Consider the following 22,818-nt stretch of genomic DNA (forward strand, 5'->3'; position numbering starts at 1 on the left):
GAGCATTTTTGGACCTCTGCTTGGCCATCCTCACCCCTTACCTTTAACTAAATTGACCACACTTCAATATTATTTACCTAATGTCATATTCCAATAGACAGCTATTGAGATCAAGGCCACAGGTATAACTTCCTATTATCTCAGTCCCTGGTTTATATAAACCCAGAACAGATAAATGAATGGCGAGAGCTACATACATTGTAATGAGAAAATCATGGATGAGTCTAGTGAGATTGGAAGGTAAAGAAAATGGCATCAGAGAAAACTTTCCCAAAGGGCTGGTGTCTACATCTTTCAGAGGAAGCTGGAACTTGCTGGGTAGAGAAGTGATGAGGAGGATGGAAAGGAAGGGATCTTACTGCCCAGTGAGAAGAAAGATCATATGCAGAGGCAGAGCAGAGCAGAGCTCAGCAAGCTCAGGAGACTGTGAACACTTTTTGGTAAACAGAATTGTAAAGGTCGGGGGGAACAGGTAGGTTATTTAGACCCAATGGTCCTTACTCCTTAGAAAGATTTACTATGCTGAAGGGATGTTTACTACAGTTTGCCATGTCCCTCAAAGACCATGGCTGGGTCCTCAGGTTGGTACTATTGGGGATAGTGGAGCACTTAAAAGATGAGATCTAGGGAGAGGCCTATGGGTCACTGAGAATATGTCTTTGAAGTAGACTATGGGATTCTAGTCTTTTCCTCTTTTTTTACTTCCCAGCCATAAGGTGTATCTTTGAGTTTCTCCTAGTACTGTAGATTCTCCCTGTCAATTGTTTTCAAGTTTTAAAAGTCTGGCTGTTTTGTTCTGTCACATATTCCCATCATAATATGCCAAAACAGACTCAAAAGAACAGGGCTGGGCTGGAGAGATGGCTTAGTGATTAAGGCAATTACCTGCAAAGCCAAAGGACCTCAGTTCAATTCCCCAGGATCCACGTAAGCCAGATGCACAAGGGGGCACATGCATCTGGAGTTTGTTTCCAGTGGCTGGAGGCCCTGGTGTGCCCATTCTCTTTCTCTCTCCTGCTTTCCCTCTCTCAAATAAATAAAAACAAAAAAATATCTTAAAGAAAAAGAACAGGGCTAACCTATCCTGGCTAAAACTTCCCAAACTGCAAGCCAAAATAAACCTTTCTTCTTTAAATGCCGATTTAATGTTTGCTATCCTTACTGGAGTAAGGTGGAATCTCATAGTTGTTTTAATTTGCATTTCCCTTATGATTAGCAATGCTGAACATTTTCTTAGGTGTGTGTTTGCCATTTGTAATTCTTCCTCGGAACTGCCTGTCTAGTTCTTTGCCACATTTTGTGACTGGGGTGTTTAACTTTTTATTGTTTAGGTTTTTGAGTTCTTTGTAGATTCTAGAAATTAGGCCTCTGTCAGTTGGATAGCCAGCAAATATTTCCCCCCATTCTGTGGGTAATCTATTGGCTCTGCGTATTGTATGTTTGTGAAGAAACTTTTCGTCTTCATGAGATCCCAATGGTTCAGTGATTGTTTAAGATCCTGTGCTACTGGGGATTTGTTCAGGAAGTCTTTTCCCATTCCTATATCATGGAAAGTTCTCCCTATATTTTCTTCCAGTAGTAAGTTTTTGGTCTTATATTGAGGCGTTTGATCCATTTGGACTTGGTTGTTGTGCATGGCAAGATGTGTGGTCAAGTTTCAATTTACTGCATATGGATATACAGTTTGTCCAGTACCATTTGTTGGAGATACCATTTTTTTTTCAGCCTTTAAGAGATTTTAGATGGAGGCTCTTGGGTCTCTTACATATAGAGTCATGTCATCTTTGAATAGAGCTAACTTAACTTTATCCTTTCCAATTTGTATCTCTTTTCTTTCTCCTGTCTTGCTTGAGCTAGGACTTTCAGTACTATGTTGAAGAGCAGAGGTGAGAGCAGACATCCCTGTCTTGTTCCTGATCTCAATGGGAATTCCTTCAGTCTCTCCCCATTAAGTATTATTTGGGTTTTAGGAGCTTTATATATAGCCTTTATTATGTTGAGATATAAACCAATCATGCCAATTCTCTCCAATGTTTTGATCATGAAGTGATGTTGTATTTTGTCAAATGACTTTTCTGCATTTATCAGAATGATCATGTGGTTTTTGTGTTTAAGCTTATTTATGTGGTATATTACATTGACAGATTTCCATATGTTGAACCACCCCTACATTCCTAGGATGAAGCCTATTTGATCAAGGTGGATAATGATTTTTTGTTTTTATTTTTATTTATTTGAGAGTGACAGAGAGAGAAAGAGGCAGAGAGAAGAGAGAGAGAATGGGCATGCCAGGGCTTCCAGACACATGTGCCCTCTTGTGCATCTGGCTAACATGGGTCCTGGGGAATTGAGCCTCAAACCAGGGTCCTTAGGCTTCACAGGCAAGCACATAACCACTAACCCATCTCTCCAGCCCCCAAATAATGCTTTTAATATGTTGTTGGATTTGGTTTTCAAGGATTTTGTTTAGGATCTTTGCATCTAAGTTCATCAGGAAAATAGGCCTATAGATTTCTAGTTTTGTGGCATCTCTGCCTGGTTTTGGCTTTAGGGTGGTACTAGCTTCATAGAAAGAGTTGAGGAGCTTTCTTTGTTTTTTGATTATGTGGCATAGATTGAGAAAAATTGAGTTCAGATCTTCTATGAAGGTTTGATAGAATTTAGCTGAGAAGCCATCTGGTCCTGGACTCTTCTTTTTGGGCAGGTTTTTCATTACCTTTTCAATCATGATGGGTATGATAGGTTTGTTTAGGAGATTAGTCTGCTAAGAGTTTACCTTTGGTAGGTGGTATATTTTCAGGAATTCATCCATTTATTCCATATCATCCAGTTTTGTGGAGTAGAAGTTTTAAAAATAAGTCCTCATCATTCTCCCAATTGTGATCTCTCCTTTTTCATTCCTAATTTTGATAATTTGAAGCATCTCTTTTTTTCACTTGATCAAATTGGCCAGAGGTTTGTCATTCTTGTTTATATATTCAAAGAATCAGCTCTTTGTTTCATCAATTTTTTTAATTATTTTTTTAGTTTCCAATTCATTAATTTCTGCTTTAATCTTATTTTTTTTCCCATCTGGAGTTTTTTTAGTTGGATTCTTCTTGATTTTCCAGTGCCTTTAGGTGGGTAGTTAAGTTATTGATTTGGGATCTCTCTGTCTTTGTTATGAAGGCATTGAGTGCTATGAATTTCCCCCTGAGGACCACTTTCACGGTGTCCCATAAGCTTTGGTATGATGTGTTCTCATTGTCATTCATTTCCAGAAAATTTGCAATTTCAGTTTTTATTTTGTTCACTACCCATTTATTGTTTAAAAGTGTGTGGTTCAGTTTCCAGGAGCTGGTGGGATTCCTGGTGCTTCTTTTGTTGTTAATTTCTACCAATATAGCATTGTGATTGATATGTTATCATGCAGGAAATTATACTGACCTTCCTAAATATATGGAGGTAGGCTTTGTGACCCAGTATATGATCTATTTTATTTATTTATTTATTGATTGATTGATTGATTGATTGATTGATTGATTTTTCAAGGTAGGATCATGATCTATTTTAGAAAAGGTTCCATGGGCTGCTAAGAAGAATGTGTAATCTGTGGGTTTGGAGTATAATGCTCTGTAGATGTCCATCAGGCCTAATTGTTCTATGGTTTTGTTGAGCTCTCTCACTTACCTGTTGATTTTTTTGTTTGGATGATCTATAATGGAGTCTTGAAGTCCCCAACTATGATGGTGTTGTTGGTTATTTCTGTTTTATTGTCAGGCAGGTTTTGTTTTATGAATAATATTTATTTGTTTTATGAATTAAATATTTACGATTGTGATATCCTTTTGTTGGATCATTCCCTTGATAAATAGGAAGTGTCCTTCTTTGTCTTTTTTGGGTACTTTTGGTTTGTGGTATCTATGTTTAGAGTCTTTTTTTTTTTTAAATAGTTTTTTTTTTAATTTTTTTATTTATTTATTTATTTGAGAGCGACAGACACAGAGAGAAAGACAGATAGAGGAAGAGAGAGAGAATGGGCGCGCCAGGGCTTCCAGCCTCTGCAAACGAACTCCAGACGCGTGCGCCCCCTTGTGCATCTGACTAACGTGGGACCTGGGGAACCGAGCCTCGAACCGGGGTCCTTAGGCTTCACAGGCAAGCGCTTAACCGCTAAGCCATCTCTCCAGCCCTGTTTAGAGTCTTAATGATAATATGTCTTGGAGAAATTTCTCCTTTGGTCCAGTCTGTTGGAAGTTCTGTTAGCTTCTTGTAACTTGGTGGAACTTTCTTTTGAGAGAGTGGGAAAGATTTCTTTGATAATTTTGTTGAATAAGTTCTCCATGCCTTTGGTCTGAATTTCTTTCCCTTCTGGCATTCCCATGATCTGAATGTTGGGAAGCAGCCTAGATGTCCCTCAACTGATGAGTAGATAATGAAGATATGACACATTTATACAATGGAGTTCTACTCAGCGGTAAAGAAAAACGAAGTTATGAAATGTGCAGGAAAATAGATGGATCTGGAAAGGATTATACTAAGTGAGGTAACCCAAGCCCAGAAAGCTAAGCATAGCATGTTCTTTCTCATATGTGGATCCTAACTACAGATGATTGGACTTCTGTGTGAGTAGGAAGAAAACTCAGTAGCAAAGGCCAGTAAGCTAGAAAAGAGATATAAAGGAAAGAGAAAAGAAGGAAAGGGGGTAATTAATAGGATTCTATTGTATATATGTAACTAGAAGAATAGATTAATGGGGGTGAAAAGGCCCAAACTGAGGTCAGGGGAAGAGATTGAGTAAAGGAAAGGTGGAGGGAGGGCTAATCAAAATATAAGAGGATATAAATAAGCCATATGGAAGCCTACTGTTTTGACAATGGAACACTCAGGAGCTATAGACTGTTGCTAGAAAATTTTCAGTGCCAAGGATGGGATACCTTCCAGTGAGTTGTTGGCCAGGGAGGTCTCTGATGCCCTCAAAATATTACAGGCCATTACTGAGGCCCTTGGTTTCCCACCAGGAATAGATGGTAAGACCCTATTGCTGAAGATGTCACATACTTGGGCAATCCTTATATTTGGCCAGCCAGGCCAAATGAGCCAATGGGTACAATAGTGGCACGTCTGTCATGGTGGAAACTAAGCCCTCTAATTGGGCTGTATGCCTGCTCCATGGGAGGGAATACATCCCTGATACTGAAAACTTGTCAACAGGGGTAATCATGAGCCCTAGGGGTGTAACATCTGCTGCTGTCTGGGTAAATGTATATACTATCCTTATCAAACTGCCAAGTAATCACTTCTATTAATGTTCATACCCTTATATTAACACTACTCTCACTTTTGGTAGAGAATCTTCTCTTTTCAGATGGCAGTGACCATGGAATGACTCAGAAGGCATCATGGTGCAGGAAAGAAGTGACAGGAGTGCTCAGTACTGTGTAATATCTCTATCTCACCTTCCAAGGCTCAAGGTCTATTGTGGAGGAGGTGGCGGAAATAATGTAAGAGCCAAAGGAAGGATAGGACTCCTTACAACATGCTCCCCCCAGACACAAAATGGCTTGGACATCCATGACCTCACAGTGCCTGACACCTACACAAGACCATCAAATAGAAGGAAAAGATGAAGACATCAAAATGAGAGAAAGGCTGCTTGAGAGGGGTAGGGGATATGATGGAGAGTGGAGTTTCAAAGGGGAAAGTGGGAGGAGGGAGGGCATTACCATGGGATATTTTTATAATCATGGAAGTTAATAAAAAAAAAAGAATCAAACAACCCAATTCAAATGGGCTATGGAACTAAATAGAGAGTTCTTAAAGGAAGAAATACAGATGGCCTATAAGCATCTAAAAAATATTCTCCATCCTTATCCATCAAGAAAATGCAAATTAAAACTACTTTGAGATTACATCTGACTTACATCAGAATGGCTATCATCAAGAAAATAAATAGCAATAAATGCTGGCAAGGATCCTGAAAAAGAGGCACCCTTCTATACTATTGGTGGGAATGCAATCTAGTACAGCTATTGTGGAAATCAGTGTGGAGGTTCCTGAGACAACTAAAAATAGATTTACCATATGACTCAGCTATATAACTCCTCAGCACGTATCCTAGGAACTCTTCTCACTACCTTAGAGATACTTGCACATCCATGTTTATTGTTGCTTTATTCATAATAGCTAGGAAATGAAACCAGCTTAGATGTTCTTCAACTGATGAGAGGATAATGAAGATGTGGTACATTTATAGAATGGAGTTCTATTTAGCAGTAAAGAAAATTGAAATTATGAAATTTATAGGGAAATGGATGAATCTTGAAAGAATTATACTAAATAACCCAGGCCCAGAAAGCTAAATGCCACTTGTTCTCTCTCATATGTGAATCCTAGCCACAAATGTTTAGAATTTTATGTGAGTTGGGATACAAATTGGTAGCAGAGGCCAGAAAGCTAGAAAGGGACTATAAAGGAGGGAGGAAAGGTGAAGACTCAATGGGAGGTGTTATATATATGTATATAGCTGAACAGATTAGTAGGGGCAGAATGGCCAGAGTGAGGTCAGGGGAAGTGATTGAGTAAAGGAAAGGTTGGGGTAGGGTTATTCAAAATTTTAGAGGATATGAATAAGTCACATGTAACCTGCTGTTTTGGCAAGACAATGGCACACCCAGAAGTTACATATTGTTACTAAGTTTCAGTGCCAGAAATGGGATACCTTCCAGTGACTTGTTGGCCAGGGTGTTTCCTGATGCCCCAAACATTATAGGCCATTGCTGAGGCCCTTGGTTTCCCACCAGGAATACATGGTAAAACCCTACTGCTGAAGACTCCAAATGATTGGGCTATAAGCTCACTGAGAAATCAATGTGGAGCTAAGCTGAAAACCTCCCCCATGTAGACCAGCTGACAGGAAGCTAGAAAAGCTATGCCTCATGCAGCCCTATGGGAGAGAGAATTCATCAGTGGAGGTAAAGAAACAACAACAACAACAACAACAAAAAACAGTGGAAACTGCAAGCCTTAAGTTTGGCCAGCCAGGCTAAATGAACCAACAGGTGCAATAGTGGCATGTCTGTTATGGGGGAAACCAACTGCTCACCAATTGGACTGTAGGTCTGCTCTACAGGAGGGATTCCTGGTACTGAAAACCTAAGATGGAGGAGATCACGAATCCTAGGTATGTAGCACCCACTGGTGTCTGGCTAAATATATATATATATGATATATATATTATGTTCACCAAACTTCCCAGTAAGCACTTCTCCTAATGTCATATATTAACGCTACTATCACTTTGGGGTTAGAGAAGCTTCTCTTTTCAGATGGCGGTGACCTCTGGGATGACTCAGAGGTACTACAGTCCTGAGAAGAAGTGATAAAGGAGTGCTCAGCCATCAAATATCTATATTACACCCTCCAAGGCTCGGGATCCATTGTGGAATAGGTGGCAGAAAGAATGTAAGAGCCAATGCTTACAATGCAGTCTTCCAGACACAAAATGGCCTAGATATCTACAATCTTGCAGTTATGAGGGTGTGTGTACTACTTACACAACACTCTCATAATAGGAGGAAAAGGTGATGACATTAAAATAAAAGAGAGACTGATTGAGAGAGGGAGAGGATATGATGGAGAGTGGATTTGTGGAGGGGAAAGTCAGGGGAAGAGAGGGAATTATTGTGGTTCATTGTCTATAGTTATGGAAGTTGTAAAAAAAAGTTTTTTAAAAATAAAAAACGTACAGGAAAGCCATACCAATAGTATAGGTCATGTGCAGAACAACATATCAGAACTTCAAGACATGGTAAAATAAATTGATCAGGAGACCAAAAGCAATGATAAATTCTAACAAAATATTATTTAACAGAATATGAGAGAATTGTGGGCCACCTTATTAAGACCAAATGTTTGAATCATGGCCATACAACAACAAGAATAACTTCAAGTCAATGTAAGAGAAAATATTAATGAAGAAAATTAGAGAACCAATTTCCAAATCTTATGTAAAATAAATTTAACCTGATACAAGAGGCATACAGAATGCCAATAGACAGAACAGAGAAGAAATACCACATGTCATTTTACAGCTAAAACACTAAACACAAAAATCAAGGAAAGAGAAATAAAAGTAGCAAGAGAGAAACAACTTTCCCCTTATGAAGGTAATCCCATCAGAATAACATCCAATTAGAATGAAGAATTTCAAATATTGAAAGACCATGAGTATCAACTCAACTCAAATAGCCAGAAAAATTATCTCTCATAATGGAAGGAGAAAGAAAAGCTTTCCATCATAAAAGCTGGCTATATGGATAGGAGAGCACCAAGCCAGGCCTATAGAGAATACTGGATGGAGTACTTCACACTGAAGACAAGAATAAAACATATTCAAGAAAGTACAGAAGGGGAAACAATAATCAAAGGAAGAATACTTGCTAAAGCAAGTGAGCATCAAACAAACAAACAAACAAACCCATAGAACTCCACAACAGCATGACAGGGATTGACTCATACCTTTCAATCACAACTCTAAATATCAATGGACTTTACTCAATCAAAAGACACAGGTTAACAGGCTGGATCAGAAAACAGGATCCAGCTGCTGGAGAGATGGCTCAGTGATTAGAGATACTTTTTTTTTGTTTTGTTTTTGTTTTTCAAGGTAGGGTCTCACTCTAGCTCAGGCTGACCTGGAATTCACTCTGTATTTTCAGGGTGGCCTTGAACTCATGTTGATCTTCCTACCTCTGCCTCGCGAGTGCTGGGATTAAAGGCGTGTGTCACCATGCCCAGCTTAAAGGTACTTTCTTGCAAAGGCTGGTGGTCCAGTTTCAGTTCCCCAGTAACTATGTAAAACCAAATGCATAAAGTGGTACATTCATCTGGAGTTTGTTTGCAGTGGCAGGAGGCCCTGGCATGCCCATGCTTTCTTTCTCTGTTTCTTTCTCTCTGTCTCACTCAAATCAATTCAAAAGATATTTAAAAAAACCAAAAAACAGGACCCATTCATTTGCTGTCTTTAAGTAACCAACCTTACCATCAAAGACAGACAACCCCTTAGGGTGAAAGGATGGGAAAAGATATTCCAAAAAAGGCAAAAAAGAGACAGGTGTGGCTATACTAATATGTAAAGAAAGACACTTTAAAATTATTATTTATTTATTTATTTATTTATTTATTTGAGAGTGACAGACACAGAGAGAAAGAGGCAGAAAGAGAGAGACAGATAATGGGCACACCAGAGCCTCCAGCCACTGCAAATGAACTCCAGATACGTTTGCCCCCTTGTGCATCTGGCTAAAGTGGGTCCTGAGGAATTGAGCCTTAAACCAGGGTCCTTAGGCTTCACAGGCAAGCGCTTAACCACTAAGCCATCTCTCCAGCCCATGAAAGACACTTTAAACTAAAGTGATTATAAGAGATGAGGAAGGCCACTTTGTACTCACCAATGGAACAATTCACTAAGAGGATAGTGCAACCCTAAACATATATGCACTGAACACAGGTGCACTGGATTTTATAAAGCAAAATCTACTAGACATAAATCCCAACACAATAATAGTACATAACTTCAATACCTTGCTATTGCCAATAGGCAGCCCATCCAAACAGAAAATAGAAACAAAGGAGATAAATGTCTCCACAGAAGAAATGGATTTAACAGACATCTACAGAACATTTCATCCAAATTATATAGAACACATTCATTTCAGCAGCTTATAGAACCTTTTATAAAATAGAATATATATTAGGAAATAAAGCATGGCTCCACAAATTCAGGAAAATTAAAATAACTCCTTGTATTACATCAGACCACAAAGAAATAAAGCTAGAAATTAACAAAAGATGACAACAGAAAATACACAAACCCTGAAGACTGAACAATACACTATTGAACAATGAATGGGTCATTAAAGAAATGAAGAATGAAATAAAAAATGAAATGAAATGAAAGTAAAAACACAACATATGAAAACCTATGGGACACAAGGAAGGCAGTCCTAAGAGAGAAGTTCATAGCTCCATATACCTACATTGCAAAAATAAATAAATCTCATATAGATAACAACCCATCTGAAGGCTTTGAAAAAATATAAACCATCCAAATCCAAAAGTACCAGATGGAAAGAAACAATCAAGATCAGGGAAGAAATTAATGAAATCTAAATCCAGAAAACAAGTGCAGGAATTAACCAAAGAGTAGGTTATTTGAAAAAATAACAATATTGACTAATCTTAATTAAACTAAGCAAAAGGAAGAGGAAGAAAATCCCTAATTAACAAGATTAGAGGAGAAAAAGGACATATTACAACAGATACAAATAAAATGAAGAGAATCATAAAGACATATTTCAAAAATCGATTTCCTGCTCACTTCTGCAGCATGCATACTAAAATTGGAACTATACAGAGAAGATTAGCATGGCCTCTGCACAAGGATGACATGCAAATTTGTGGAGCATTCCATTTTTTTCTCAGTTCTAAATGCAAAAAATATATATGTCTATTTTCACCAAACTGGAAAATTTGGAAGAAATGGATGAATAACTTGATATACGTAATTTCCATAGTTAAACCAGAAGAGATAAATAATCTAAATAGAGCTATAACAAGTATCAAGCTCTACATAGTAATTAAAAATCTCTCATCCATAGAAGGTTCAGGCCCAGACAGATTCACTGCCAAATTCTACCACACTTTTTCCTCTCTTTCTTTCTCTCTCTCTTTTCTTCTTCCTTCCTTCCTTCCTTCCTTCCTTCCTTCCTTCCTTCCTTCCTTTCTTTCTTTCTTTCCTTCTTTCCTTCTTTCTTTCTTTCCTTCTTTCCTTTCTTTCTTTCCTTCCTTCCTTCCTTCCTTCCTTCCTTCCTTCCTTCCTTCCTTCCTTCCTTTCTTTCTTTCTTTCTTTCTTTCTTTCTTTCTTTCTTTCTTTCTTTCTTTTTGAGGTATGGTCTCACTTTAGCTCAGGCTGACTTGGAATTTACTATGCAGCCTCAGGGTGGCCTTGAACTCATGACGATCCTACGACCTCTGTCTCCTGAGTGCTGGGATTAAAGATGTGCACTACCATGGCTGGCCACTACCTCACTTTTCTTTAGAAGAGCTGAAACCATTGCTTCTCAAGCTGGTTCATCAAATTGCAAAGGAGGGAATGTTCCCTAACTCTTCCTGTGATATTATACCAAAACCAGACAGAGACACAACAGAAAAAGAGAATTATAGATCAATAACTTGCTGAACTAAAATAAAAAATTCTCAATAGAGTTCTTACAAATTAAATTCAAGAAGACATTAAAGATAGTACACACTTCAGACAGATAAGTTTCAATACAGGGATGCAGGGATGGTTCAACATATGGAAATCAATAAATGTAGCATATTATATGAATAGTTTTAAAGACAGAAATCACATGACCATCTCAGCAGATGCAGAAAAGGCCTTTGACAAAATATAACATCCCTTTATGATAAAAACATTGGAGAGACTAAGAATGGAGATAACATATCTCAACATAACAAAGGTTTATACAAAAATGTAAATATATAAAAATATAACTAAAAAATATAAATCCAACACTTGAAGTATTCCCACTAAGTTCTGGAATAAGACATGTGTCTACTCTCCTCACTGCTATTTAACATAGTACTTGAAGTATTAATAGAGTGACAAGACAAAAGAAAGAAATAAGAGGGTTATAAATTGGAAAGGAAAAATTCAACATACATAGCCTTATTTGCAGATGATATGATTCTATATACTTAAGAAACCCTGGGCTGGAGAGATAGCTTAGCTGTTAAACGCTTGCCTGTGAAGCCTGAGGACCCTGGTTCAAGGCTTGATTGGGGGCGCACGCGTCTGGAGTTCGTTTGCAGTGGCTGGGGGCCCTGGCGTGCCCATTCTCTCTCTCCCTCTGCATCTTTCTCTCTCTGTCACTCTCAAATAAATAAAAATGAACAAAAGAAACCCTCAAGCCCCCACCAAAAAAAATTATAGAGATGATAAACTCAGCAAAGTGGCAGGATATAAAATTAACATACAAAACCTTATTTTATACCAAATGACAAGCATACTAAGAAAGAAATCAGAGAAACAATATCATGGACAGTAGCCATGAAAAAAAGTTAAATATCTTGGAATATCCCTGAACAAGAAAATTGAAAAACCACTACAATGGAAACATTAAAACACTGAAGAAGGAAATTGAGGAAGACACTAAAAAATAGAAAGATCTCTCACACTTATGGATGGGGAGAATGAATATAATGAAAATAGCCATCCTACCAAAAGCAACATAAAAATTCCATGCAATTCTAATCAGAATTCCAGAACTATTCTTCACATAATAGAAAAAGTAATTTAAAAAGTAATATGGGGAAGGGAGAGATGGCTTAATGGTTAAGGTGCATGCCTGCAAAGACTAGGGACTCAGGTATTCTCCAGGTCCCATGTAAGTCAGATGCGCAAGGTGGCAAGTGTGCCTGGAGTCTGTTTGCAGTGGCTAGAGGCTCCGGCACACCCATTCTCTCTCTCTCTCTCTCTCTCTCTCTCTCTCTCTCTCTCTCTCTCTTCCTCTCTCTGTCTCAAATAAATAAATACATAAAAACAAAATTTTTGAGCCAGGCGTGGAGGTGCACGCCTTTAATCCCAGCACTCAGGAGCAGAAGTAGGAGGATTGCCATGAATTCAAGGTCATCTTGACACTACATAGTGAATTCCCAGTCAGCCTGGGCTACAAGACTATCTCAAATAAATAAATAAATAAATAAATAAATAAGTAAATAAATAAAATATTTAAAAGTCATATGGAAGCACAAAAGGCCCCAGTCAAAAATGTCCTCAACATAAAGAATACTGCTAGTGTTACCACCATACCTGATTTCAGGATAGACTACCAACACATAAAAATTAAAACAACATGATACTGGCATAAAACAGATCCAGGTATAAGTTCTAGGAGCTATAGCCACCTAATTTTTGACAAATAGGCCAAAAACACATACTGGAGAAAAGATAGCATTTTCAACAAATGGTGCTGAAGAAACCAGACGACTATATGGAGAATGACTCTAGACCCTCTTTTCTCACTTTTAATAAAGTGTCTCCAAATGGATAAAATACCTCAATATAAGACCAGAAACTAGGAAACAACTAGAGAAAAAAAAATAGAACATTCCAAGATATTAGCAAAAAGAAAGACAGTCTGAATAAGATTCCAGTAGCCCAGGGAATAAGACACTCAACCAATGAAATTTCAAGCAACTAAAAAGCTATTGTGCAGCTAAGCAAATTACCAACTAAGTCAATAAACAACCTACAGAATGGGAGAAAATCTTTGCTAGCTACACATCTGACAAAGGTTTGCTATCTGGAATTATAGAAAGAATTCAAAAGCTAAGCAATAAAAAAGTCAATCAGTGTTGGTGGTATAGTGGTTAATATAGTTCCCTTCTGAAATGTCAATCAGCCCAGTCAAAAAACTGGGCCAGGGAACTCGGAGCATTCTCAAAGGAAGTACTTAAAAGTGTTCAACATGTTCAGTCATCAGGTAAATGCAAATTAAAATGAGTTTGAGATTCCATCTCCCTTCAGCCACAATAGCTATCAAAACATCAAATGACAACAAATGCTGGTGAGGGTGTGGGGAAAGAGGACCCCTTATGTACTATTGGTGGGATTGCATACTGATATAGCCGCTATGCAGATCAGTATGGAGGCTTCTCAAAAACCTAAAAATAGATCTGGGCTGGAGAGATGGCTTAGCACTTAAGGTGTTTGTCAGCAAAGGCAAAGGACCAAGGTACGATTCCTCAGGACCCATGTAAGCCAGATGCACAAGGTGGCACATGTTCCCGAAGTTAGTTGGCAGTGGTTGGAGGCCCTGGTGAGCCCATTTTCTCTCTCTCTCTCTCTCTCTTTCTCTCTCTCTGTCTGCCTCTTTCGCTGTGTCTCTAAAATAAATAGATAAAAATAAAAGTATTTTAAAAATAGATCTATCATATAACCCAGCTTTTCATTTTTTCACACTTTTTTATGAGAGAGAGAATTGGCATGCCAGGGCCTCTAGCCACTGCAATAAAACTCCAAATGTGTGCACCATCTTGTGCACATGTGTGACCTTGTATGCTTGCATCATCTCATGCATCTGGCTTGTCTGGGATCTGGGAAGCTGAACATGGGACCGTAGGCTTTGCAGGCAAGAGCCTTAACTGCTAAGTCATCTCTTCAGGCCCATGACCCAGCTTTTCTACTCCTAGATATATACCTTAGACATTGTGCTGTTTACTATAGAGACACTTACTTACCCATGTTTGTTGCTGCTCTATTCACAATAGCTAGGAAATGGAATCAGCTCAGATGCTCATTAACTGATGAATGGGTAATGAAGATGTACATATAGACAATGGAATTCTATTCAGTGGTAAATAAAAACGAAATTATGACATTCACAGGAAAATGGATGGATCTGAAAAGAATTACATTGAGGTAACCCAAGCTGAGAAAGACAAATGCTCCATGTTCTATCACATATGTAGACCCTAGCTTGGAATAATTATGTTGTAAGTTGTAGTAAGCATCAGTAGTACTTGTCAAAAAGCTAAAATAAAGTTTGGAGAGAAGAGAAGCCAGGATGTATTAGGACAGGAGATAGATAAGCAAGCAGAAGGACAGAATACAGGGGCTAGATAAGTCTAATGTGGGGCAGAGGAAAGGGAGAGGATTCATACAACTAAAGATAGTATGAATAGAAACCTACTTGTTAGATAATTAAAAGATAAAACTTCCTCAGAGAGAGAGAGAGAGAGAGATTGAGAAAGGTTTGGGTAAAAGTTCCTATTTGGGTTAGGGTTAGGGTTAGTTTTTCTCTGAACCATAGGTTATTGCAAGTAAATTATAGTGTTGAAGATTGGTCATCCCCCCACCACACACACACACACACACACAGAGTGAGTGAGTGTTCAGGTAGTGTTGCAAAAGTTCTTGATGATCCATCAGAACTAGATGATGAGACCCTATTGTTAAAGACACCACAGGACATTGAGAAATCAAGGGGGAACTCAGATGAAAGCCATCTCCCTGGGGCTACTTGTCATAGTGCTAGAAAGAACTGTAGGAGTTCCTAGAAGAGAAAAGTCATCTATAGTCTTAACAGTTAGTAGATCCTGCAAGGTACAAAATCAATCAGCCAGGAAAGATGTACCCACAGGTGCACATTAGGCATGGTCTAATCAACTGTTCTCTGATTGGATATGATACTTGTTCAGTGGGAGGGAATTCATGCCTGTTACTGAGAACCATGTCAAAAGCCTATGGCTTGGAAGATCAAAACTGCTAGAGGGAAGCTTCCACTATATTTTGGCTAAATGGAGATGTTATGCCCATCAAAAAGACTTCTATGTATACATGTTTATCCTCTTTAGTTTGTGCTGTTCTCACTTTTGGTTAGAGAAGCTGCTTTTTACATATAGTATTTAATATCAAAGAGACTGGAGACTCATCAACATGACAAGACAGAGAAATCCCAGTTTTTTTTTTTTAAACTGGATGAAACAGCTCTATTACACCAACCAGGTATCAGGGAACATTGCAAAGGAAGTGGTTAACTGAATATAAGTGCTGCTCTCACTGCTAACTAGAAAACGTTCACTATGGAGAGGGGAGTAGACACTGAGGAGACTTAAAATTCATCAAAGCAGAAAATAAGAGGCTGTGAAGCGTTCAACAGTAAGGATGTCTTCCAAGTCTCAGGGGACATTGAGAAAGAGGGGGTGCAAAGAATGTAAGAACCACAGGTTAGGAAGGTTAACTGTGAGGTACTGTCCTCCCAACATGCATGACCCCACAGTGATTACCAATACCCCCATAAGACCTGCATTGTTCTGAACCCATACATGATTAGACATAGAAACTGGAGGTGGGTAAAAAGAATTGGACAATACAGAGAAATATTACCTCTAAACAGGAGGGTCCTCAGTGGAATGGGGTGGGGAAGAGGAAACCAAAGTGGAATATGTGATGGAACCAAATTCAGTATGTTCATATATGGACATACTCAATACATTTTTTTTTCTTTCTAAAGAAAAAGGGAGATGAAAGTCTTAATTTGCTCACTGTTGCAGAGGGTTCATTTCATTACGGCTGAGGGATATGGAGGAGATGCTTCAATTGTGGCATCAGTAGAGTGTGGAAGAAGCTATTCATGTAACAATGGACCAGGAAGTAGTGATAATGTACCTCTTCCCCCCAAAGTAATGACCTTCTTCCTCCAGTGAGCCCTGCCTCCCAAAGATTCCACAACTCCCTAAAATAGTGACATCAGCTGAGGACTAACCATTCAAATCATGTTCCTATGGGGGACAATGCAGATTCACATCATACCAGGAACCCAATGAGATATAAAATTGTAAACTTATTTGTTTATTATTAATTTATTATTTGCATGTCTCTGTGTACACACCCATACACACACACTCATGGGTGTGCCAGGGCTTTTTGCCACTGTCAACAAACATCAGAAACTTGCACCATTTTTTTTTGTACCTGGCTTACATGGGTGGCTTATAGGAATAAAATCCAGGCTCCAAGCACTTTAACCACTGAGCAATCTTCCCAACCCCAAGATATACTTTTTAAAAAAGTATTTTATTTACTTATTTATTTGAGGGAAAGAGAGAAGAGAGAGAGAGAGAGAAAGAGAGACAGATAGAAAATGGGCACACCAGGCCCTCTAGCCACTACAAATAAACTCCAGACACATGTGCTACCATGTGCATCTGGCTTACATGGGTCCTGGGGATTTGAGCATGGGTCCTTAGGTTCACAGACAAGTGCTTTAACCACTAAGCAATCTTTCCAGCCCCAAGATATACTTTTTTTAAATCTTGTTTTTTTTTTTTAGGTAGAGTCTCACTCTACTCCAGGCTGACCTGAAATTTGCTATGTAGTCTCAGGGTGGCCTCAAACTCATGGCACTCCTCCTACGTCTGCCTCCTGAGTGCTGGGATTAAAGGTGTGTGCCACCACACTGGGCAAGATACACACTTTAATATACCTTTTTCATAGATGATGCAGCAGACACCACAAGCTTGAGAAATCTGTGTAAAGTCACACTGCTGTGCAAATATAGGCAGTCTGGTATTAGAAGTTGTACTCTTGAACAATTAATAGAGCAGAAGAGTGGGCCAACTCTGACTGGTCTTGGCCTTCTAACTATTCCACATAAAAGAGCAGTACCCTATCAGGCTAGTTGTGAATTCGAGGCCTGGATTTGGGGTCTTCATTTAGCTGGATCTGTAAGAAGAGATAATCACCTTAACCAAGAAAGCTGGGCATTATGTCTAGCTGCCAGACCACAAGGGGAGCTTTCTAAAGCAAAGACAGGGCAATTGGCATCTGTGAATATCTTCAGGGTATGTCTAGGTTATGCCCCAGGTCCCTGATTGTTGTATAATTTCTGTCTTTTCTCTGATGACACAAGAGGGAACTTAGGGCAGAAACAAGGGATCTAAGAGAATCTGATTCTAAAAGAGTGCTGCCAGGTAGCTTATTCAATAATTCCACCAATACTGATTGAGCACCTACTTATGTCCTACATTGCCTCATTTTCTTAACACAACACCATGCAGACCTACTATCAATTTCTAAGAATTCCCTACTTTTGATAGCAACTCCTCCACTTTCTTTTCCTAGTGTCTAGAAGCTCAGACTAGAGGGGGCTCTATTATACATGGAGCTGTCTTTGTTCAACAATGCTTAGAAGCACAAGTGAGCTCTGTATTACTACTCTTTTGGCAGGGTGGCTGGAGTTCCTGGAATCCACTAGTTGCAGCCCTATAAGAACAACCAGGGCCAGCCCAAAGCACCAGCTATGAGCTTTGTTCCTCAAGTCCTTAGAGAAAACTTTTGATTTCATGGGGATGATTATTTTTATTCTTGCCCACTCAAGGATAAAGCTCAAGGAACAAGAGGTTTCCCCTTTCAGAGGCATCACAATGGCCTCACCTCCAGCCAAACCCACTGGTTGTTTTTTGTTATTTCTGGGTTTAGTTGGGTCCTCTTGGAAACCATTACTATATAACTTACTTAAAGAAAGAGTAGAGGGATTGGGCCTAAGAGACTCAGACAGAAGGGGGATAGAGTGGGGGTGGTAAAAGCGTGTTGTCAAAGAATGCAGGAAGAACATGTTAAAGTCACAATGCCATTGGAATCAATTCCATTTTGTAGTGACATTTTTAATCTTTTGCAAAGTCAAACTATTATAAGTTTGACTTTTGGCCAAGCCTAAGGAATTAGGACTTTGGATGAAAGTTTCAGAAAAAGATGCAACACACACACACACACACACACACACACACACGAAGAGAAAGGGGAGGGTGATTTTATCCTAAGGTCATTGTCAATCTAAAGCAGGGTTTTATCCTCCACAGTTAAACAAGAAAGAAAAAAAAATCAAGAATACCAACATTTGAGGTACAAAGGCTGTCATGGACCAGTGGAAGTTTGCAAAATTATATGTAAATGACCAAAGGGTTTTTTTTTTTTTAAACTGTGGTGGTCTTGTGCATTCCCAAGCTAATCCTAAAGAGAAAATCTACTTAGCAAAGGAAAGTTTTGTCTAATTTGGTTAACAGTTGAGAAGTGACAAAAATGCTGAATATATTAATAAATTTATATTTCCAGGGCAACACTGTATCTTTAAGGCTTCACTGCCAAAGAGAATTCAAATTGGCTTAATGCTCAGAGAGAGAGAGAAAACTTTGAAAGGCCTTCCTCATATTCTGTATGCAGCACTGATGAAAGTGGGTGTAAGACATGTGTTCCAATAATGGACACTACCCATTCTCTTACTTCTGCATACTTTGTCTTTACTTCACTTTGCTTCACGCATGCTGGTTATTGGCTGTGGAAGACAGCTGGTTTCCCACTCCTGTCCAATCTTCAACTGTTATATGTTTGGAAAGAACATGATAGTTTATATTACACCCTCTTCTATGCAAGACCTTCACTTAAATTTGTAGATTTCTCAAAAAAGTATATAAACATGAAACGTTTCATTTTATTGACAATATAATGAAAGATTTTGTTTGGTTGTTGGTCTCTGTGTAAGGAAGTTTGCAGGTATACACATTGCAGGTCATCTCATTCCATGACTTTAGTAAACAATGTAGGTCAAAGTTCTCTTAAACCCTGTCTGAGAAAGGGAATAGGTTAATTTATTGTTCTGTGGTAAATGGAGAGAAACAGTCACCTCACCCTCTTTCACTAAATGGCCTCTGGAGAAAGAGGGAAGTAGTGTTACATTTCAAATTGTGCTAGCAGACACATTTCACAAAAGAAAATATTAATGATGGAAAATAATTAAATCTCCACAAATTTCCTTGGTAAGCTACTTTGTTATTTAGCATATTTACATAAAGTAACATGAAACCCTATTTTGTCATTTGAGTTAGGAAAACAAGCTGTGGCCTGGTATTTTGTGGATAAAGAGGTTTGTGGAAGTTAAAACACACACACACCACACACACACACACACACACACACACACACACACACACACACGCACGCCTCTACAAGGTCGTCATCCTTAAAGTCTTCCCCAGACAAGGCGCCATGCTCTGAGTGGAGAGAAACCCCGGCTCCCTTTCCGCCCCCCTCCCCCTCGCACACAGGGCAATCCAAGAACCCAGCATTTGGATGCCATGCCAATGATGGGAATTCCCTGGGGAACCGCATATTTCAACCAAGCCTGTGGGGACCCCCTTTCTGTTCATCCAGAGTCCCGGCAACTGGGCCAATCTGGGCGTAAAAGGCATTGTGCGCTTCCTTAAACCCTGATATCCAGTGGCTGCCATCTGAAAACAGAAAGCTTCTATGTATGCTGTTTCTAAGACATAATTCAGAACCTGCTTGCTCCACGTGTTGATTTCTCTTTTTACATTACTCTTTCTTCTTCCCTTCCTTCCTTCCCTCCCTTCCTCCCTCCTTTCCTTTCCTTTCCTTTCCTTTCCTTTCCTTTCCTTTCCTTTCCTTTCCTTTCCTTTCCTTTCCTTTCCTTTCCTTTCCTTTCCTTTCCTTTCCTTTCCTTTCCTTTCCTTTCCTTTCCTCCCTCCCTCCCTCCCTCCCTCCCTCCCTCTCTCTCTCTCTCTCTCTCTCTCTCTCTCTCTCTCTCTCTCTTTCTTTCTTTCTTTCTTTCTTTCTTTCTTTCTTTCTTTCTTTCTTTCTTTCTTTCTTTCTTTCTTTCTTTCTTTTTTCAGAGACTGCTAAGACTGTGAACTCAGCTTCGCAGTCTTGCAGGCCTGTATTTCACTATGGTCCAGACCCGCGCACTTGTGCACGGGTCAGACTTGCCTAGACGTAGGAAAGTGGCCCAGTTAGTTGCCCGCTGGCTGAAGTTCGTCAAAGCCAGCTTGGGGCGTGTCTTTTGATTTGCATATTTCGATATCTTTTCTCAGAAGCAAATGCTCTGGGTGCAAGAAAGGAAGGTGCAGCCTGAGCATCACAGAAGCTCTCACCCCCCAAGGGACAGGGACGTCTACAGTAACTTCTTAAGCTTGTACTTAGTCCCCGTTTACCTGAAACTCCATAAAGGGCCTCAGCCTCAACCAAATTACCGTGGTGTGCCATCAGCTTGGCTCCTGGCAACCTTGCCTAGATGGTTTGTAGATAAGCCCGAAAATAAAGAAACCATCTCCCTGCGTCTTTATCACATAATATTTATTGCCAGGGGCAAACCTTCAGAAGGCTAATCGCACTTGGCATTCTCCCACTTATTTTTTGACACAATATTTACAACTCTACAATATTTACATTTTCTTCTATGCAGGACCAAAGCCACAAAGTAATTCTGTTGGTTGTCAAAGAACTGGGGGCTGCTGGGGCGTGTGCAGGTTAAGAGCATTGGGGTGAGAGTGGCCGATCAGGTTAAGGTAATGTCGGTCCAGACCCTGCACCTGCGCCAGGAAGGGGCTGTGCTGCTGGGCGGGGCCCGGGAGCGGCACTGGCGCGCTGGGCAGGTAGGGCAGCGCTGGGCTGCGAGCCGCGCTGGGCAGCCAGGGGAAAGACCCTGGGGTAGCACCCTGCGGGAACACGGTGGCCTCGTTGAGACTGTGGCCTGAGAACTCAGGACTTGAGGGATGCAACTGATAGGAGAAATCCGGCTCCGGAAGCGAACCCAGCGTGGGGAGGGCAGGGTCGGCGCCCAGGCGAGCCTTGGACTGCAAGAAGGCGAGGATGCGCGCATATTTGGTGTCTTTGGTCTCCATGCTCTCCACGGTCGTGAGGTAATGCACCAGGTTCTTCATGCACTCGTGGTAGCCATAGTGGAAGTAGTTGGCGAACTCCGCTAGGAGCTCTGCTGGTGGGGGGGGGGGGGGAAGCGGGGTGGGAAAGGAAAAAAGTCTTTAGCTAACTCCCTCCCAATGAGGCGTCACAGACGGGCATGTCTCATCACATTTTTGGCCAAATTCCTATCTGAGGCTCGCACTCTCATCTCTGCAGTCTAGAGAAGGAAGTGCTGGAGCACAGGCCCGCTCTTCCCTGAGAGCCTGAGCACACCCATCCCACCTGTGAGGACCCTAAACCTTAGAACCCGTCTGGAGCAGGCGCACTGAGCTGCGGTTTTCTCAGGCCCCTGTGCTCCGCGCAGGCTCGGGCACCAGTGGACCTCTCGAGATGAGGTGGGTGCTCCTTCCCCAGCTCCTCGTGTGACGCGCGCTCCTGACCCAGGTTGTCTCCTTGTAACCCACAACTAACCTTTTTCCCTTCCCCGGGGGAAATCGGCGGAGTGTAGAGCTCTCAGGTACTGAACCGTCATCTCGAGGATCTCAGCCTTCTCCAGCTTCCCGGAACTCTGTAAAAAGACAAAGGGCTTTTTGCAGCCGCACCACGGTTGGCGGAGCAGGCCCAGGGTTATCTGGAGAGCCCCCCGAGAGCCGAAGCTGCTGAGCACTTGAGCCGCTCGGGTCTTGAGTACCAAAGGCAGGCTCCAGGGTCCGCTGCGTCCTCGGAGGCCTGGCGACTCAGAGTGGCCCCGGAGGATTTCCAATGCCTAGAGCACGGCTCCTGCAACTAGTTACCTGCTTCGCCAGGGCCATAGGTACTGTCTTGCCCAATTCATTCAGGCAGCGGTTGATCCGGTCCCTCCTCCGTTTTTCTATTACTTTATGAGAAACTGGAGCTCTCTGTAAACAGAGGTTTGCACATTTAGGATGCCTTTCACATCTGGGAGTAAGGCTTCGGGCTCCATCCAGAAAGAGGTTTGTCCCAGGAAGAGAACTGTGTCCCCTCCACAATAAGGGCCAAGGGGGTTCTGTCCCCTCTCGCCAGCTGGCGCACTCCCCTTCCAGCCACTCTACTCATGAGGCCCGGCCACTCAGCGTGCTAAGCGCCTGGTCTTTGGGAAGGTGACCCCTATCCTCCTAGATGAGCTTCTCCTAGCTGGAAGACACGTCTCTCTATCCACTTTTGACTCCTCCACACTCAAAGTTCAGAGTGGCTATTTCTCTGCTTTCGATCCCGCGGGGTGGTAGATTGGTGAGTCTCACGCCTCCACCGCCAGGGCGCAAGGACTCACTTTGCGTTCCTTGAGCTTGTCTGACATCCTCGTCAGTACGCGCCCTGGGCAGGGAGAGGCGGTGACAGAAGGCACTCGTCCACTCTCTACCTCGTGTGCCACTTCGAGTGCCCAGGTAGACTCTAGCCTCCCAACTCCGAGGGGGCTGCTTTATAAAGCGGTCATCCAGGACGCCAAGTGCATTAACGAGTTGAATTATTCCATAGGATTAGGGGATCTGCATGTGGAGGATGTATGCATTCAAGATCAGTTTTAAAGAAGTTAA

The 22,818-nt window shown here is 40.8% G+C and overlaps 1 protein-coding gene and 1 non-coding gene across 3 annotated transcripts; one reads left to right on the forward strand and one right to left on the reverse strand.

Annotated features, from left to right (window-relative positions):
- Positions 1–10,352: 10,352 nt before the first annotated feature.
- LOC123458186 lies at positions 10,353–10,459 on the forward strand. The gene has a single exon (XR_006635484.1). It is a non-coding gene; the product is annotated as a U6 spliceosomal RNA (small nuclear RNA).
- A 10,376-nt stretch (positions 10,460–20,835) lies between these two features.
- On the reverse strand, positions 20,836–22,580 carry Helt (helt bHLH transcription factor). 2 transcript variants are annotated; one of them, XM_004666382.2, is made up of 4 exons: positions 22,554–22,580; positions 22,057–22,161; positions 21,734–21,830; positions 20,836–21,332 (listed from the first exon to the last, which is right to left on the reverse strand). In XM_004666382.2, the coding sequence occupies exons 1-4, from the start codon at positions 22,578–22,580 to the stop codon at positions 20,836–20,838; spliced, it is 726 nt and encodes a 241-aa protein (XP_004666439.2). The 2 variants fall into 2 exon arrangements, with proteins under 2 accessions (XP_004666439.2, XP_004666438.2); XM_004666381.2 differs by having other exon boundaries at positions 20,836–21,335.
- Between the last annotated feature and the right edge of the window lie 238 nt (positions 22,581–22,818).

This window comes from Jaculus jaculus, chromosome 1, assembly GCF_020740685.1.
Source record: "Jaculus jaculus isolate mJacJac1 chromosome 1, mJacJac1.mat.Y.cur, whole genome shotgun sequence".
Classification (NCBI taxonomy): domain Eukaryota; kingdom Metazoa; phylum Chordata; class Mammalia; order Rodentia; family Dipodidae; genus Jaculus; species Jaculus jaculus.

Excerpts from the sequence above, each read along its gene's own strand:
- Helt (XM_004666381.2), bottom strand. The coding sequence starts at position 22,580 with ATGTCAGACAAGCTCAAGGAACGCAAA. Across the intron at positions 22,162-22,553 it reads ACAAGCTCAAGGAACGCAAA|AGAGCTCCAGTTTCTCATAA; the intron begins GTGAGTCCTTGC and ends CTCTGTTTACAG. Across the intron at positions 21,831-22,056 it reads CTATGGCCCTGGCGAAGCAG|AGTTCCGGGAAGCTGGAGAA; the intron begins GTAACTAGTTGC and ends GTCTTTTTACAG.